The 18,156-nt window shown below is 39.6% G+C and overlaps 1 protein-coding gene across 2 annotated transcripts; it reads right to left on the bottom strand.

The window, feature by feature from the left end:
* Positions 1 to 2,925: 2,925 nt before the first annotated feature.
* On the bottom strand, positions 2,926 to 16,236 carry ptpn21 (protein tyrosine phosphatase non-receptor type 21). Of its 2 annotated transcripts, XM_058398914.1 has the most exons (20): positions 16,029 to 16,236; positions 14,667 to 14,959; positions 13,653 to 13,822; positions 13,419 to 13,516; positions 12,570 to 12,637; positions 12,418 to 12,488; positions 11,875 to 11,962; positions 11,640 to 11,728; positions 11,028 to 11,115; positions 10,660 to 10,739; positions 10,464 to 10,571; positions 9,955 to 10,015; positions 9,695 to 9,776; positions 8,141 to 9,600; positions 7,282 to 7,422; positions 6,860 to 7,078; positions 6,563 to 6,691; positions 6,225 to 6,459; positions 5,826 to 5,986; positions 2,926 to 5,658 (listed from the first exon to the last, which is right to left on the bottom strand). In XM_058398914.1, the coding sequence occupies exons 2-20, from the start codon at positions 14,844 to 14,846 to the stop codon at positions 5,530 to 5,532; spliced, it is 3,657 nt and encodes a 1,218-aa protein (XP_058254897.1). In that variant the 5' UTR covers positions 14,847 to 14,959; positions 16,029 to 16,236; the 3' UTR covers positions 2,926 to 5,529. The 2 variants fall into 2 exon arrangements, with proteins under 2 accessions (XP_058254897.1, XP_058254898.1); XM_058398915.1 differs by lacking the exon at positions 10,464 to 10,571 and having other exon boundaries at positions 16,029 to 16,235.
* Between the last annotated feature and the right edge of the window lie 1,920 nt (positions 16,237 to 18,156).

Here is an 18,156-nt window from a genome sequence, read left to right as displayed (position 1 = left end):
ATTGGTTCTTTTTTCTTCTTTGTCGCTTTCAGAAAAACTAAACATAAAGGTGTTTACTGACGCCTTGTGGTACATGTCATATCGACCCTCCATGATTCAAGATGGGGGTTTTCTTTGTGTGCAGGCGTTGAAGCTGTTCCAGTATCAGGACTGACACCGGTATCAGCAGTAGAGACTGGAGTAGTACAAACAGTTATAATGAAAAGCACCCTGGTTTTGCCTGTTGTGTTGTTTTCTGCTGGCAGGAGGAGATACTTCCTTTCTGAAGCATGCTACTTTTGCCAGAATGAAATATGAGGTGTGCTGGATGGGTATGGAATGTAGACTTGGGTTTTCTTAATGATGGTGGTGTTCAGGTCACTTAAGCAAACTGCTGATATGAGTGGTTGCAGATATTATCAGGTTCTGTGTAATTTGGCGGGGTTTATGGAAATCTATAATCAGTTTTTGGAGGTGGAGAAGGATGGGGTCAGTGTCTTCTATGCAAGTAATTACACCGATCAGGCATAACATTATGACCACTGACAGGCGAAGTCTCCTCATCATGGCACCTGTTAGTGGGTGGGATATATTAGGCAGCAAGTGTACATTGTGTCCTCAAAGTTGATGGGTTAGAAGCAGGAAAAATGGGCAAGCGTAAGGATTTGAGCGAGTTTGCCAAGGGCCAAATTGTGATGGCTAGACCACTGGATCAGAGCATCTCCAAAACTGCAGCTCTTGTGGGGTGTTCCAGGTCTGCAGAGGTCAGTATCTATCAAAAGTGGTCCAAGGAAAGAACAGTGGTGAACCGGTGACAGGGTCATGGGTAGCCAAGGCTCATTGATGCACGTGGGGAGCGAAGAAGTTAATCTGATAGAAAGGTGTCAGAATACACAGTGCATGACGGGTCAGGGCTGTTTTGGCAGCAAAAGGGGGACCAACACAATATTAGGCAGGTGGTCATAATGTTATGCCTGATCGGTGTACACATTAGCTATAAAGAAAATTGTTGATTGTCTAATTAACATTAATGACTTAATTACACCGTGAATAAAGACTAATAGAACGGTGTGAAATATGCCTGGGAAATATCTTCACACAATAAATACATGCATTGTGAACATGACAACAATTGAAATGTGAAAAATAAAATCAATTATGCCCTCTAGTGGCAGTCTGCAGTATAATGTTTAAACAATCGCAAAATGATCAACATTAATAAATGTTTCACCATATTTCTATTTGTACTTTCTTCACTTCTGTTGCTTCTGCCATATTCTCCTCCACGAATAGTTTTGTCGTGTCCAAACTTCTTGTCTTTCACAACAGTGAGTTTCACTGTGCTCCTGGGAACATCCACAAAAATAGAAATAGCTTCATACCTTTGCCCAGTTTTATGCCCTGACACAATTTGATCATGGAGCTAACAGCATTCCTTGGACTTCATTGCTTGAAATGAAGGACACACTCCTTTCTAAATCATGTCCAAAGAATGTATTTGCCACAGGTAAACTCCTGTCATGTTTTAGAGACACTGAAAGATACTCAAGGCAAAAAAGAGGCACCTGAGCTCCGAATACTTATTTAAATAGGATATTTCAGTATTTGCCCAGTTTGCTTTGTCATTATGTGTGTAGATCAAGTGTAGAAAAAAGAAGTCAATAAATAAATAAATAAATAAATGTGAATCAAGCAACTGTATTTGGAGTAACAACCCCTTGTTTGGACTCCAACCTTAACCCACAGTAGGTTTAAACAATAACCATAATCCCAGGATTAATCTAATTCAAGTCTAATCCTAACCCAAGTGTAATTTAAGACAAGACAAAAAAGTAACCCAATCCAACATAATCCAAATCACAGAAAAACAAAGAAATAATACACCTATAATCAATACCTTTAAAAGACAGGATATTGAAGTTAATAATTAAGTATAAATTTTTTTATTAATTATACATTTTGACACATTTGCTGTAAACTGTGTGTGAGAAGTATTACAAGAGCAAGAACATCTGACAAAATTGCAAGGTTTCACGGCAGAAAAAAAGAAAAAGTTAAAGACCTAGCTGCTTTGAGAACTGTTCTGCTAACTTTCTGTTAAACCTCTTGGTCACACATGTGGAACAATGTATTGAACCACTGCCATATCAAACTCATCCTCTAAACCGAGTAACGTGTTTCAAGCGTTGAAGTGATTCAACCTTTTGATAGATCAGGGGTATATAGAAATAGATTATAGATTTAACATTAATATCTTCAACAGGCTGACCCGTGTGGTCCGATCCAACAGACAAGCTACTGTTGCTCAAATCGCTGAAGTTGTTAATGCTGGTTCTGATAGAAAGATGTCAGAATACACAGTGCATGACGGGTCAGGGCTGTTTTGGCAGCAAAAGGGGATCAACACAATATTAGGCAGGTGGTCATAATGTTATGCCTGGTTGGTGTATAATCATGTCTGGTCTGATGTTCTGCCTCATACCTGTGTATTACATTGGGGTAAAATAAGGAAACAGCTGGTTAAGTAAGAAGTCAGATAGGGACACTAAAACTGGAGTAGGAGTCAGATATTAATGGCAAACAAAAACCCACTTTATTTAAAATATTTATTAGCTGCATGAAAGCTTTTCTCTGGACAAGTAATTTACATTATTTGATATGAACTGTAATGACTTACAGGATACATCCTCAACCCATGAGTCAAAATGGACAGATATTAGGACAAAGATATTGCCATTGCAAAGAAAACTAACATTGAATCAACAGTACAGCAATTTAAACAGTATGACATTTCTAAACATATATTAAAACAAAACTGCCCTAACAATAGCTGTCAGCGTTGTCTTTTGTTCATAAAATTTACTTCAATCTCTAACACTGTATTCTAGGAATACAAGTAGGAAAAGTAGGTACTGTAAATAATAACTCATAAATCCAGCTTAGAAGATTTTACATTCGGAAAAAAACAAAGCACAAATTTGTAGGCAATCTGGTCTTCTATTTCAATTCAGAGATTCTTAATATTTAAAACATGTCAGTAAGATGCTCTTCACCAAATCCAACAAGTATAGACTGCAGACAATAACAGGACAGTTTTGTAATATTCTCATTTTTCCTAAGAATTTTAGCAGAGCTGTGTATATTAGGTGTCGATGTGCAAAAGAGCAAGCCGCAAGTAATTCTATGATATAAATAGTAATGGTGTAGATAATGTCTCATAACTACTTTGAAACCCTTAAATCTATGGTAGGGATGATGAAACCAAACCAATCCTGATCACATAAATTCAAGTCTATAATAAATGGACAAAGCCACCTTTAAACATAATAGATATGCAAAACAAAGGGTACAGAATTTCAGCATTTAGGGTATGCTCATTTAGCTCTCTGATAAATGAAAAATTATCTGCCATTTTAGGGGGGAAAAAAGCAGAGTAAATGAGACTGTAAACACACGACACATTCAAAGAGTAGCCTATTTGTATTCAAATACATATCTGTTGTAATGATTAAAAATAGCAAAAATAGTTGTCAAAATTGCTGGGATACCCTCAAGTTTTTTGGAGCTTTAGCACCATTTCTGCTGCTGAAATACTACATACAAGCCTCACAAGCCCTCATCTCAATAATAAACAAACCATTTGACTGAGGTAATATGTTGAGTCAAAAACGATCTCACTGCAGTGCTGATGATATATAATATATATATCATTCAGATTCATCAAAATGTTGCAAAATCACTGCATCATCAAAATCATTGCACTGCAAAATCATTGCAATCACTGTTAAGTCAACATATTTTTTCCCCCCTATTCCTAAGTAAGAAAAAACCTTCAATTTATCTTGATGTTATTTGTGGAAAAACTACGGATTTCAACAGAAATAGGAATTCCCATTACCTTCACCCAATTGCTACCCCTAATCTAAATCCAACTCTCCCTGTGACTTAATACAGGCTTGACAATATGAAAGGTTTCAATTTTGCAATAATTGTTTGGCACAACTCCGAGTCAAATGTATTCTGGAGCCAGACGGACACCAAACTGTTTTAGACTAATGATGACTAATTTAACTTGCATGCACTTGTGATCCAAAGCCAATCCAATTTCATGCACGAGATGCTGTATGCAGTAGCACTCGCATTTTAAACAATGTGTGAAAACAGCAGAAATGTGATGGTTTTGGAGTCTCGCTTCTGATGTTCTTTTCAGTGAAGCTTGTTGAGGCTTGTAATTCCTGATTCAACAGATTCAGGCAAGTCCTTGTCTTGACTCAAATTGTAGACAAAGTTATGATTTGTGCTTTAACCACTTATCGGTTTTGTGGTGAAATGTAGGTAATAGACGAGAAGGCTGCGATCACTTGCCTCACTTGCTGATCTCCAAACTTGGCAAGAACGGTAAAAGCTTCCACTGTATGTACACACATGGGTTAAACTAACATGGCAAATGACCTCAATTTCACTATTCTGTGTCTTCTATCAGAGCTTAAAATGTACATGGTTTAAAAACATCTGTAACATACTAAGCTAGATAAATGCAGCTTCTTTGGTACATTATCATTTGTTGTTTGGATAAGGAACTAGGATATAAACAACAAACAAAAACAAAAGCTTTGTTAATCTTCATACAACCCAAAAATCATGTCTGACACCTCTTTGGTTATTAGTTTTAAAATCCTATAATAGTTGCATTAAAAACCGAGACTTGGGTTTAATAAATCCTTACTGACACACATGGGAGAGGAAACATTATAAATTATTTTATAATACTTGCGTATACAATCAGCATATATACACATATAAACATTTCCACTTGTCTTTGGTTGAAACCTTACCTATGAATCACATAACAGCTATGCAATGTGTGTAATGCATAAGCAAAACACAATACTTCATTACATGTGAAGCACTGCATACATAAAAGCAAACCTCAAGTGAGAGTGCAGAGCCATATAGCTTTAGTTATTATCCTTCATTTTGAGTACATATTTAAATGTTAAGATTTTTAAGATGACGAATATAGCCATCCTACAATACACAAAAGATTCCTTCATTTTTCACCCTTAAACTTGCACACTTTAAACACTGGGACCATAATTTTCATTTCAACTCAGTAAACCTTCAACTATCCACCAAGATAGGCATTAAGAAAAAAGAAAACATAAAAAAAAAAAGCAATCAATATTGTTATACATTTAACAATAAAGATGCAGCATTAGTGTCACTTGCTCAATGTAGTAAAATAAAAGTGCTGAGATTCATTAGTAGCAATAGTATAGTTTAAAACTCCACAGTGAAATATCTGAATAATACTGATTAATGAGAATGTATATGCTGGTTTGCAGCATCCTTCATACCTGCCCTAGCTCCGTCACTAATACTCAGAGAAAGTGCTCATGGAGTGGAAGTAAGGTGACTGCAGTCCATCTCAGTCTCCCTTCAGCACACTGCCCTTTCACACTCTGCAAAATCCTGAGAGACCTAATGATCTGTTCCAGTTATAACAAAAACATTGTCCAGGCGTGTGGCAGCATAGCCAACAATGTGAGCTTATATAAGTCTGGAGTTTTTAAGAAACTGTATTAGAACTTTGTAAATGAAGGTGTATTGGGGAACTGTGTGCACCATCATCATGCGTTGCTGTCGCAGCAGTCTCAGAACAGTAGGGACGTCCAGCATCTACAACGACAGGGGTTAACGGGTTACACATCCAGCTCGATCTTCCTTTGCATTACCATCATCTTTATTTAAAAGCAATAGTAAGCATTAGAAGTCAACTACAGGTTAAACATAGACATAAGGACCTTTCCTACACTCCTGCCAGAATAAACAATGTGTGCATATACCTCATTATGTTCCAGACAGGCGACCATGATCTCAGAGAGAATGACCACACCGCTGCGCCCCACCCCTGCACTACAGTGTACAAGCACGGGCGGGTTTGTGTTCTTTGGATCGCTGGTGCTGTTGGTATGCCGCCTCACAGACTGAATCTCCTCCAAATATGCTGGGACAGAGATTGAACGAAGTTTACTGAACCAGTTACACCCTAGTCAAATTTCATTAAGGACAGAAACAAACCCTGTTCTCGACCTACTTTTAGACAATTACACTGTTAAGCTATTTACTTAGAATGCACCTAGATCTAGGTTTTTTTTAAGTGTGTATGCACTAAAAACACACACAAAAACACACAGAATCTTGTGACATTTGTGGTTTAGCCATTTTAGACTTATTTAACTTACCCAGAAATCCTTTAAAATCTTCAGGGCAGCTGTGGTCTGGCCAATCTGTGTATTGCAAGTGCCAGACAGTTCGCTCCTGGCCTGTCAGTAGGTGTTTAATCTTTAGGCCTGTCGTAGCATAGCAACCTGAATCTGTACGAAAACGTGTGGTGATCTTAAAGCGGCCATATGTAACAGTGTTGTGGCGGGAGCCTAGACGGGGCCAGTAACGGAAGCTCTTTTCTCGTCCTCCCTCCTAAAAAGCGTGACATCAAAATGTAAAAAAAAAGTAAATCAGAAGAACCTTTTCAAGAAAGACGTGTACTTTACTTGACTACACACATGTCAAAAATACATACCTCTTCAGCAGTAACCATTGCAATAATAGCAACCCCTTGTTCCCAAACCATCTGCCAGAAGTCTTGACATGTGTTAGGGAGGGGACCCTGAGCTGCAATATAATTCCACTCCTCTCCTCCTATTGTAAGCTGGTACAGACACAACACAGGATTAACAAGTAGTACCTACAAGATTACCTAAGAGCTGCCACACCTTAAAAGCTCAATTATGAGAAAGACAATTACAAGAATCCACGGCAGCTCTCACAGTTCTTGCTATAAGATTTGGACTTTCTATATAGCTTGTGAAACACCTACTTTGATATGTGAGGCATTGATATATCCTGTATTGTTCTCTTTAGTGGGCACAAGCTCCACCCGTGTGTCATCGTAAGGCAGCACATCCTGAAAGCGGTTTCGCTCTGCGTTCTCTGGAAGCTGCGCAATACTGCACTCACTGCTGGGCCATTTCTTTGGTATTTGCTCATATTCTGTAAACACCAGGCCCTGCTCCAAGTGTTGCTCCAGTAGCTTACACTAAAATAACACATTTATACAAAAATATGAACATGACTGAAATGTTAGAATGATTTTTTTTTTTTTTTTTTTACAAAAAGGAAAGTAAAATACATTGTTTAGTATTTTAGTGTCAAAAAACTACATTAATTACAGAAACAATCTTTTCACAGACAATCACAGAATGTGTGGGCTTTAAATTCAAAACTTTTCTGCTTTCCTACCCTGTCATCATTAGAAGCTTTCCCATGCTCGTCTTTGGCCTCATCGGGTACTGGCATTCGGGCAAGTGTCAAGCCATTGAGAGTCGCCAGCTTCAGCGGACCCGTCTTCTTTATCTCTGAACGGACGCTTTTCTTCATGCCCTGTTGTGTGGATGGTGGTATCTACAGTGAGATTCAGAAAGCCTACTACAGAGACAGTACTACGTACAGACTCTCCTAGGAGTTTCAGGAATGCAGCCAGCCGTGTTTGCTTACCTGCTCTACTACATTCTTCACATGTACAAAGTATACTAAACATCCCCTCCTATAACCAGAAATATCCTGATACTTTCTATTCAAGCTAATTAAAAAAAACCCCACAAAGGGATGTGTTGTTCCACATTTAAAGGCTGTCAAGCCACATATACAACACATAAATATACACAAAACTCTAGTGGTTAGTGTAAAAAGGACAAAAACATTTTCTCGTGTTCACATATTATTGTATGAGAAGACATTAACTACAATATCACATTAAATATGTACACATGAAAATATTTTTAGTCTGAATGCAGGCTATGGAAGAATAGTACCCAAAACTTTGTACTGTTTGCTACATGTCAAAAGAGAAGTTAGTGATAGTGAAGATAAGAAGCTTGTAAGTCCTGTCAAAGTGTAAAAAGTAGCCACTGGTAGTTCAACATATTAGTGTTTAAAAGAAAGTTCATTCTAGCTGACCTCAGTTTACTCTGTTCTGATTTACTAGACTTATTCTGATGTTCTTTATGTTCTATTAGCAGATTAGGCTGTAAATGGAGTTAGCATGGTACAACTTCAACTTAAAATATATATATAATAAATACAAGTTAACTTGACTTACAGGAGGGGGAAGGCCATCAATGTTTCTTCGTGCAGAAGGCACATCAGAGACTGGTCTTTTTTTAATCATTTCTCTTTTAGGTTTCCATCGACTTTGGTTGCTCAGATCCCCCTCTGAAACTGAAGGCATGATGGCATCTGTCTCACTAAATGGGTACAGAGATCCTGTCTCATCCTGCTCCCGGATACGAGGCTGAGGTTGAAATCCCAGAGGGTTTGGGATAACCTGATCCAGACTGGAGCTGAAAGGATAGGCAGGCAGAGGTGTCTCCATTAGAGGGATGTCCAGAACATTGATATGTTCCTTGGAAGCTGCTATTGCATCCTGAGACTGGGGGGTGTGTCGGCCGCTGTCATCCTCAAACTCCTCTTCCTCTCCACTACTGTGGACCAGCATGGTTGCATCAGATAGGGATTTTTTGTGCCCATAATGCACATCCTCTTTTAGAACCATGTCCTCAGCCTCAGTTCTCTCCTGGAAGACGTCAAGCTCAGAGGTAGAAGCAGAAGCAGGGAGAGCAATAGGTGGAGTGAGCTTGGACGACATCTCGGAGGCAGAAACGGAAACGGTCCTCTCCTTCAACCTCATGGTTTCCAGACCATACGTCAGGCCAGCAAGCTCAATAGAGTTCCGCTTGTGTGGGTAAGGACGTCGTGTCACGGTGGGGATGAGTGGCTCACTCATTTCTTGTAGTGAGTGTGCCACAGGCAGGCTATCTTCCTGAAAAGTCTGCACTGAGTGGTGTACACGGCGTGTGATAAGGTCAGGGCTGCTGCTGCTCGCATGAAGGTGACGTGACAGGTCTGGTGTGCTGTTGGCCGGCCGCGGGCGGCTGTAAGGGTAAGGTGGAGGTGGTCGATACACCTGAGCCCCCATGATGTTGGGTGCCGGGTAAGCATGGGCCTGCGCCAGCTGCACGTCAGTGAGCTCAGGCACGCTGACAGCACCCACCACCGGCCTCCTCTCGCCTGGGTATGGGTATGGCGATGGGCTGTGAAAGCTGTAGTGGAGGTGATACTGAGCTGCTGTTCCTCTGTGCTCACGAATCTCAGGCTGGCTGTACACAAGTGGATCAGGTCGGCTATAGGCATAAGAGTTGCCAATGTTGAGGTTCCTCATAGAGTGGCTGTGACGCTCAGGCATGGCTACCATGGCACTGTGGTTTTTTTGGCGCATGACGCTTTCGTAGTCGGGTGTGGCACGATAAGAGGGTGGGATCAGGACACTGTGACGTTGAGAGGGCACATAGTCAGGCCGTGTGACGTCACTGCCAGTGATGCTTGGATTTGAGGACATTGGTGATGGCTGCATATAGTGTTGTGGGTTGGTGAGGGAGCTGGTGCTGTGGGCGCTGTACACACTGCCATTTCGGATTCTTCCGTTATACTCATGTGGTGAACGGTCTAGACTGGTCTGAGAGTGGTAGTAGTAACCGTTGTGATTGTTCATGTAAAGATTGTCTGTGAGGATGAGAAAGTGGTCATCAGGAGTACAGGTATAAAACAATCATCATATACATATGGCTGATAAGATGTTAGAAGGTTTTGTTTTTACCTTGAGAGGATTTGTAAGGCTCCCGGTAATGGCTACTGTAGTGCAACTGAGGTGGTGGCATCATGTATGTCTGAGGTTTGGGCTTCAGCAAGAAAAAAAGGCACCACTGTTCAGATTATGAGCTCACCATATGTTCCAAGAGAAATCACGTGGATATAGCCATAACAGCCATTCTATTTCCATAGAAAGATCCAGAAAGGCAAATGACATGGCAACCATAAAAAGCTGTCCAAATAGAAAATTATTTAAGTTATGCCTACCATTGAAATTCTTGTGGAGGAGCGCCGTCTAACTGGGTTCACTGGCGCTGGTTCAGCTTGGCTGTCAAAACAGATGAAACAGATTGAAACAAACCAGACTACAGTCCATCAATTCTATTGCATCTCTGGCAGTTGAGGGAACTGGAGCATATTCCAGAACCCTTTTCGAAATACATTACATCATGCACCATGAAACCCTGACACAGACTAAAGTTACATAAAAGAGCTTCCTTTCAAAAGATAAAACTAAAAGAGTGGGCCTCAACCTGGAAATGCAATTGTAAATAATCATACAATGTATAGAGGAGCAGACATGGTGCAAAAATTTCAAGATTTAAAGGTAAAATAATTCTGTTCTCATGTTTTTGGAACTGTATTAGAACATGCAGCAGGTGTGTCCAGATTCACACAGGACAAACAGTGGGAATGCAATATTTAGATTTTTTGGGAAGGGGAGAGGGGGTCTTTGAGCAGAAAGAGTAGGTGACAGCTGAAACAGTCTTGCTCACCCCTTGTTAGAAGGCAGAGAGGGACGAGAGAGCATTGGAAAGCGTGGAAATGATAGAGTGAGAATGGACTTCTGGGAGCTTTCAGAAGGTGGAGCTTCAGATTCCTCTCTGGAGACAGGAAAGTGATAAGGATGAAGCAGGAGTAGGACACATACACAACATCTGCCTAAAGGGATAGCCTGAACCACACACTTACAGAGTACTTTTGTTGATCTTGTAGAACCTGTGTCGAGCCAGACACATTCTGCAGACATATTTGGAAGTCTCCATGTCTTCCTGAATAAGACAGAACATTTACAAAAACAGTCAAGAATCAAAAGCATCCATGACCATACCCTATTGTATTCAGATAAAAACAGTGGCCTATGTGTTTTAAATACCTGTTACACCAAGCATTTATTGTGCATGCAAGAATTTTGTGTGTGGAGGCACACCTATCTATTAATATACACACGCATGAGTACATAGCTTAAACCACAGTACTGTCAGCTATTCTGAGTAAAGAAAAGTATCTTGAATGCCTGGGATAATGAGTAGAAGCACAATTCACTTCACCAAACTTACAGTCTGAAACTGAATGGTGTCTTCTTTGTTGGCCAGCTCCAGGGCAAAAAAAGACTTGTTGTGAGTCATGTTGTTAATGTCATTCCATCTAAATTGGGAAAAGAAGAATTTAGCCATGCATTAAATGAATGCACCCTTAAGCCTTAGGAACATACACATGCAAATTATGATCAATAGGAAGCAAACAGCTGACCATCACACCCGTCTGTAGGCCTTCCCTAATTTGTTGCCACAATATGTGGAAGCACAATTGTCTAAAAGTCTTTGTTTGTGGTACTATTACGATTTCCCTTCAGCTGAACTAACGGCCCGAGCCTTAACTTGAGTGTATATTTGGGATGATTTGGGATGCTGACTAGCATGCAGGCCATTATACATCTCACATCAGGGCCTAACCTAACTAATACTCTTGTGGCTGAATGGGCACAAATGCCCACAGCCACACACCAAATTCTAGTGGAACTAAATCCATAATGGAATGTTCAGCATGCATACACGGGTATGATAGTCAAGTGTCCACATGGTATACAGGCACAAATGTATCGAGTATATGATGACTCCTTTTTCCACATAAATAATATCCAATTTGGAATCCACCTCACAAACACGCACCGAAATAGAAGTGATGCTCGCCCATTTTTGTGCTTAACAAAAATCCCATCCAGACAGGATCCAATGAGTATATCTGCACCCTGGCTGTCCTGTGTAAATGCAAAATGGTAAAAAACAAACAAACAAACAAACAAAACAGCTCTTGGTAACCGAAGTAATGAGGCACTTATAGGTACAGTATACCTGCCAGTAATGGTGTCAGAGGATTATGATTATTTGCATGGCAGTGGTTTACCTTTGCTTGAAAACTTTCTTGACCATAGCCCTCCATCTTCTCAACTTCTTGCATGTACAACAATTCAGCTTCTTGTACTGGCATACCTCTATCAGTGCAGGTGGAGTGACAAACATGATCATCAGCAAACTGTTGCTTGTCTAACCACATTATATTTCAAATTGACTTCTTTTCATTAAAGTCACTAAAAAAAACATTAAAATTCCACATCTATACACAGTTAAAATGCACCAGATCTACTGCATAATGAGTTAACCTTGGATTTTTAAAAAAAATCCAAACAGTTTTTTTTTCCCCAAAGACCTTGAAGAATATCAGTGGGTTCACATTTTATCCGCTCGTCTATAAATCAAAGTCTTAAAATGCAGCAGATGTTTCTGTGTAGTCATTTACCAAGCCAGAGAAAGGTACAATAAAGCGCAGCTTTACAGACACTTTCAAGATATACTCAAGGTCCAATGTCTTATGTTTTCTTATAACAAATATAAAATAATGCAAATAAAATATCTGAAACAGTTAGGGTTGTTATGATGATGTTCTCACCGGTAGCTTTGATAAAGCAGGGCAACTTTTTGAGTGGCTTCTTCAACAACCCTCTCATCTTGAATCCATTCCTATATAGTGAAAGAAATGTAAAAGGGATTCAGTGTATATCTGACCAATAAATAACATCAACATGAAAAGTAAAAACTCACCATAGGGAAAAGAACAAATTTTTGAAGAAATTCCTGTGAGTCATAGCGGTTGAAGTCTCCAAAGTCAGCTAGAAGCAGAAAAATATGAATAGTTTAACATTCAGGTTCAATTTAAAAAGAGACACACCAAAATTAAGCTGGTTTATTACACAAAATACATATAATACATATTAAAAAGACAACTAGCTCTTCTGCAAACCTTCTGTAGTACTTTGCAAAATGGACATCTTTAAGAAAAAATGCCATTTGACATGCAACAAAACTATTTTTGCCTTTGTAATCATAGCAGTCCATCAGTAACAGCAAGTCCAGGCATCCTGTTAGAAATGTACACAAGCTATGCTGACAATCTAAAGTATTAGAATAGCTACAAGGTTCCACGCAGAGCATTGCTCATACACAAAAATAACTTGTGTTAAACACTTGATCATACTGACCCAAATCAAACTAAAGACTTTGACTGTGCAATTATTAGCCAGTGTACAACAGCGTAAGTTTGGCATTCTTTCTCTGTGTGAGATGCACATGGGGAAGCAGTTTAGATCTGGCTGCAACTGTTAGTGATGTCAGTTCCACTGCTATGTTAACTCCAGGCCAGTAACTTGTGCTGCCAGATATATCTTTGCCAGAAGAGTTTGAGATTCTTCCACTTGGCAAAAACTGAGGCCAGAAATCTTAAGCCTACAAGCTCAGCTAGCTTAGTCCGGTATTGCAGTTTGAGTAACTTAATTATAAGTGGAGGACAAAGTTAATATACATTTTATGAAATGACATATCTAAATATGTATTTTTAATAAAATTAACAAGTCATGTGAAAGCATAATCCTGAAAACCATACTGTTGGGGTACCTTGTACTGCCAGGCCAGCTAAGCGGATGGCTTGTTCAATTGAACATGGAATCCTGCCCTCCAAAACATCTTTCTTCAGCTGGAGGTAATACTGGTATCTATTGGAGAGCATTTGAATATTATAACAAGAAACATCATTACATTTTGTTTTTTTCCATCATCTTAAGAGCCATAATGATTAGCTGCGTCACCATGCCTAACATACATTCGGGACAAATCAAGCATCTTAGTCACCTAGTTATCTCTTGTTGTAGCTGGGAAACTGTTGGCACATAGAATATGACTCCAAAGTAAACAGTGGGTTCCTGTCCATACTTGTCCAGCTGTTTCTTCAGAGGCTTTTCTAAATCAATCCATCGCTGCTGGTTTTGTTTGTTGAAGTACCAGAGACTGAAATACATTATCTGCAGAATGATCAGAATGTTAGCAAACTGTACAGGGTAAGGGAGCATACTGTTTTTTTTTTGTTTTTAAAAAGGAATGGCAAAGAAAATAAGTACAACTGAGACCAACCTCCACACAACTAGCCTTCACAACAACTCAGAAAAACATTTATGACAATAATTAATAAACCATAACAATTCATGAACTTGCTCCAATAGGGAACACCTGCCGTATGCCTGTTCATAGTCTCTCTGCGATCACTGAAGAATCCCAGCCATGACTATGTGGTTGGCATGTTGTTCAGCCACAGATCCACACATCCTTTACTCAAACCCCCAGCTGGATTCTCAAGGACACAACGCCACAGAAGGTGCTGTACAGTTTAGTGTTTATGAGATGTAACATTTCAAGGCAACTATATGCACGAATTTCAAAAACACAAACTTTGCACGTGGGTGTGTTTTGGTCAAACAAAACCCTCTGACCCAGAGATTCACTTGTGTACTACACAGTGAGTGAAAATTGAACGGTCATAGAAGAAATTTATTGTGTAAGAACTTTATTAGGTATGAAATCACCAAACTAAGGGAAAAGGTTTCGGCCTTTAACACTGACATATTGGTGCCTATACAGTTCACATCAACTAAATACCCCTAAATTAAGGTGCAGTGAATGAAATGCAGTGATTTCAGAGAAAATAAGGATTGCCTAGACTGTATTATGGCAGTAAAACATGCATTAGTGTGGGAAGACAATAATGGATATATGAATTTCAATATTGATTGAGCGCTCTAAAAAAAAAAAAAACCAAAAAAAAAAAACCCCACACATCAAAATCTTACATCAGCTGAAAACAATACAAACCTCTCGTAACTCGAGTCTCTGAGCAACTGCTTCCAAACATTCCTGGCCTGTGCTCTCCACAGAAAGTGTAAACTCAACAAATTCACCATTAAGCAGCTGTATGCGTGTGACGAGGCAGCTCTTGCTGGAGACAGTATATCTTCGTGTCCTCTTAAGCTTTAATCCAAACGGTAAGGGCATGTTTCACCAGTCACATAGACCTTTCACAGGCCTTTCCACAGCTTCACTTTAAAATTAAGCCATGGGTAAACAACAAAATGTGTTCTGACTCCAGGAGGCAGTTACATGGATCCCTGGGGGGAAAAAAAAGACGACAACAGATTAGGAAGCATTCTTAGGGATTACTTGTCATTTATCCTCACAAGAACCTTAACTTATTTCAGATCTATTCTCACTATGCCATTATTTCACATTTCTAAAATTGTTTCAGTGTGTTCCGGATGAGAGCAAAGTCAGATGGCAGCAAATTATTGGAATTACACAACTCACTCTTAATACAGGTGAAAAAAAGCTCATCATTAGAGTTTATAAAGCATTTACTGATATTTTAGAAATATGCCATTAACAACAAAACAGAGGGATATTAAAATCTAGACTTTTAAGCAGCAGCACCTGTAGCAATCTGAACAATAACAATCTATGGTGAATCATTGAGCATCAGTAGCTCTATATTGCTGTACAAAGTCTGACATACTGCTGTGATTTATTTATTTATTTATTTTTTACAGCTGGAACAACACAAAAACCCCGAAAGCTAAACGAAACTCGATACACAATGCAATGGTTAGGTGTTAACCAATTACGCGTTCAGAAACAATGTCAGTCTGACAGCGCGTGTGATGAAGAAATGAGGTATGAGATATGATGAATGAGCTACTTTATCTAATAAAAGCTCCCTCCCAAATTCCAAACTCAACAACATTAAAAGTACCTGCCGAGCCCTAAAAACAAACTTGCACGGTCTGTACATATAATACTTATCGCAATATCTGCGATAGAGAACGATTTCCCCTAAGCAAAATAAACCCCAGTGTATTTATCAACAGGTTGTTAGCTAAAGCTGACGGCATGGCTGCAGCAACAAGTGGCCGCAGAGCGCAGGAACAATTCCTGGCCATTAAAACTCGGGAAGTAAAGTCTCTGTTTGCTCTGAAGTACTTTTTGCACATCATAATATTGCGATAATAAAGAGGCGGACACTAGAAAGTTCGAAACAAACAACAACTCGTATACAGGGTTCATTTCGGTCCTGAGTTCGAGCTAACATAATAGCATAATGGCTAGTTAAAGTAAAGCTACTGCGTGCAAGTGTTTGTGTTAAGGTTTAGCCAGAGCTAGCTTGTTTGTAACTCCGTTACTTACCTCGTGAATAATCTGCCTGTGAGGACCATTTAATTTACAGAAGTCGTTCCTGCAGATGACGCGCGCTTGGCATTAAGACTTGCAAACTGAGTACATTTTTCCTGGAGTTTGTGGTGAATCACGCACATTAGTCTCACGGGTCACACTGAAAGCTGCTCCCATACTTCACTTCCGGCTCAAAAACACACACACACACACACACACACACACACACACACACACACACACACACACACACACACACACACACACACACACACACACACACGGAAGATCCGTTCATGTACCCATCCGCGGGACTATTTTCCCAGTTTCAGGCTAACAATTTACCATGATACTTGGTCGATCCGTAACTATTGTACACGTGTAGCACTCACCTACGTATAAACTTGAATATAAAAGACAGGCGTTACATGATTTAATGGCAGGACGACCAATTAAGGCGATAACACAGCGCTATGATACACAGAGGAATGAGGTGTGTTACGTCAGACAGCTGGAAAGCCCTGCAGCGGGAATGTCAGGAATGAGGCAGCTGCCTCCCACTTATCTAAACCAGTTACATTACTACACAGCTAAACAACATGTAAAATGTCATTTACGGCTTTTTAACATTTCTTTATGGCTGTTCTCCTTGTGTTAATGATTTAAGGTCAGTGAATCAATATACTAACCACTTCTGACCATTCTGTAATAATCAGCTGTTGCGTGGTGCGTCACTTCATATAGGGCGACAACTTCGTATTGTTATTGCTCTGCAAATTCTAATTAAAATTAAACCATGACTACGATATTAAATGAGCATACATAAGATTCAAGGCATTTTGTTCCGGATCTGGCAATTTACTTCAAAATTCACTCTGATATCTTCTTGCTTCGCACATGACGTCATCGACTCGGACTCACCAACATTCACTTAAGCAGCAGTCTTTCACCTGATTTATAGTTGATCCAAGTTTTTCCTGATCAAGTACGAGCGTTCAAATGTTGGAGAACTCACACACTGGCTCTAATGGTTGTGGAAAATCAGGCTGGGAATCGAGTTAGTGCTGCGTTTCCTTGTTAGAAGAAATGATTTAATCAGCGACGGTAAATTTGCTTCAGTTGTCATGGTGGCTTTAGTGGTCAGCACGTGTGCCAGGGATCATAATTCCATGTAAGTCAAGCTATAAATGTCGTTCTCAAGAATAAAAATAGAAATCAATTCAGTCTGAGACGTTTTTAGATTTGGGTGAATCCACGCAATTACTTTACAATATAAACTGCATTGCCAAAAGTTGTTTTTAGGTGTTGTTTTTCAAGGGTTGGGCTTGGCCTCTTAGTTCCAGTGAAAGGAACTCTTAATGCTTCAGCATACCAAGACATTTTGGACAATTTCATGCTTCCAAATTTGTGGGAACAGCTCCTTCCTGTTCCAACATGACAAAGCAAGATTCATAAAGACATGGATGAGCGAGTTTGGTGTGTGGGCAAGTTTGGTGTGGAGGGACTTGCACAGAGTTTTGACCTCAATCTGATAGAACACCTTTGGGATAAATTAGAGTGGAGACTACGAGCCAGATCTTCTCGTCCAAAATCAGTGCCTGACCTCACAAATGCACTTCTAGAGGAATGGCAAAAACATTCCCATAAACACACTCCTAAACCTTGTGGAAAGCCTTCCCAGAAGAGTTGAAGCTGTTATAGCTGTAAAGGGTGGACCAACTCCATATTAAATTCATGTGAATGTAAAGACAGACTTCCCAGTTTTGGCCTGGCTTGCAGTCTCCACTCCAATTCATCCCAAAGCTGTTCTATCGGGTTGAGGTCAGGACTCTGTGCAGGCCAGTCAAATTACAAGTAACAATTGATCAACATTTCTTGATCATCATTTCATTGACAGTAAGTTGATATACATCGAAAATGTCACTATCCAAATGCTTAAGATCTGCACTATAATGTTCACTGTAACCTAATTACTGTATTTATGAAGCAGCTGTAAACTGGACAAGTGATGTTTTGTGCTGCAAAATAAGCCGTTTCTCATGGTTGTTACTTCAGCTGCAATGGGATTTTATTTTCTAACAGTTTTTTATTCTGACTTACCTAAATTCTACAATAATCAAAAGTTTCACCTGAAACCAGAAAA

Source organism: Hemibagrus wyckioides, linkage group LG09 (assembly GCF_019097595.1).
Source record: "Hemibagrus wyckioides isolate EC202008001 linkage group LG09, SWU_Hwy_1.0, whole genome shotgun sequence".
Classification (NCBI taxonomy): Eukaryota; Metazoa; Chordata; class Actinopteri; order Siluriformes; family Bagridae; genus Hemibagrus; species Hemibagrus wyckioides.
This window is presented reverse-complemented; position numbering and strand designations above follow the sequence as displayed.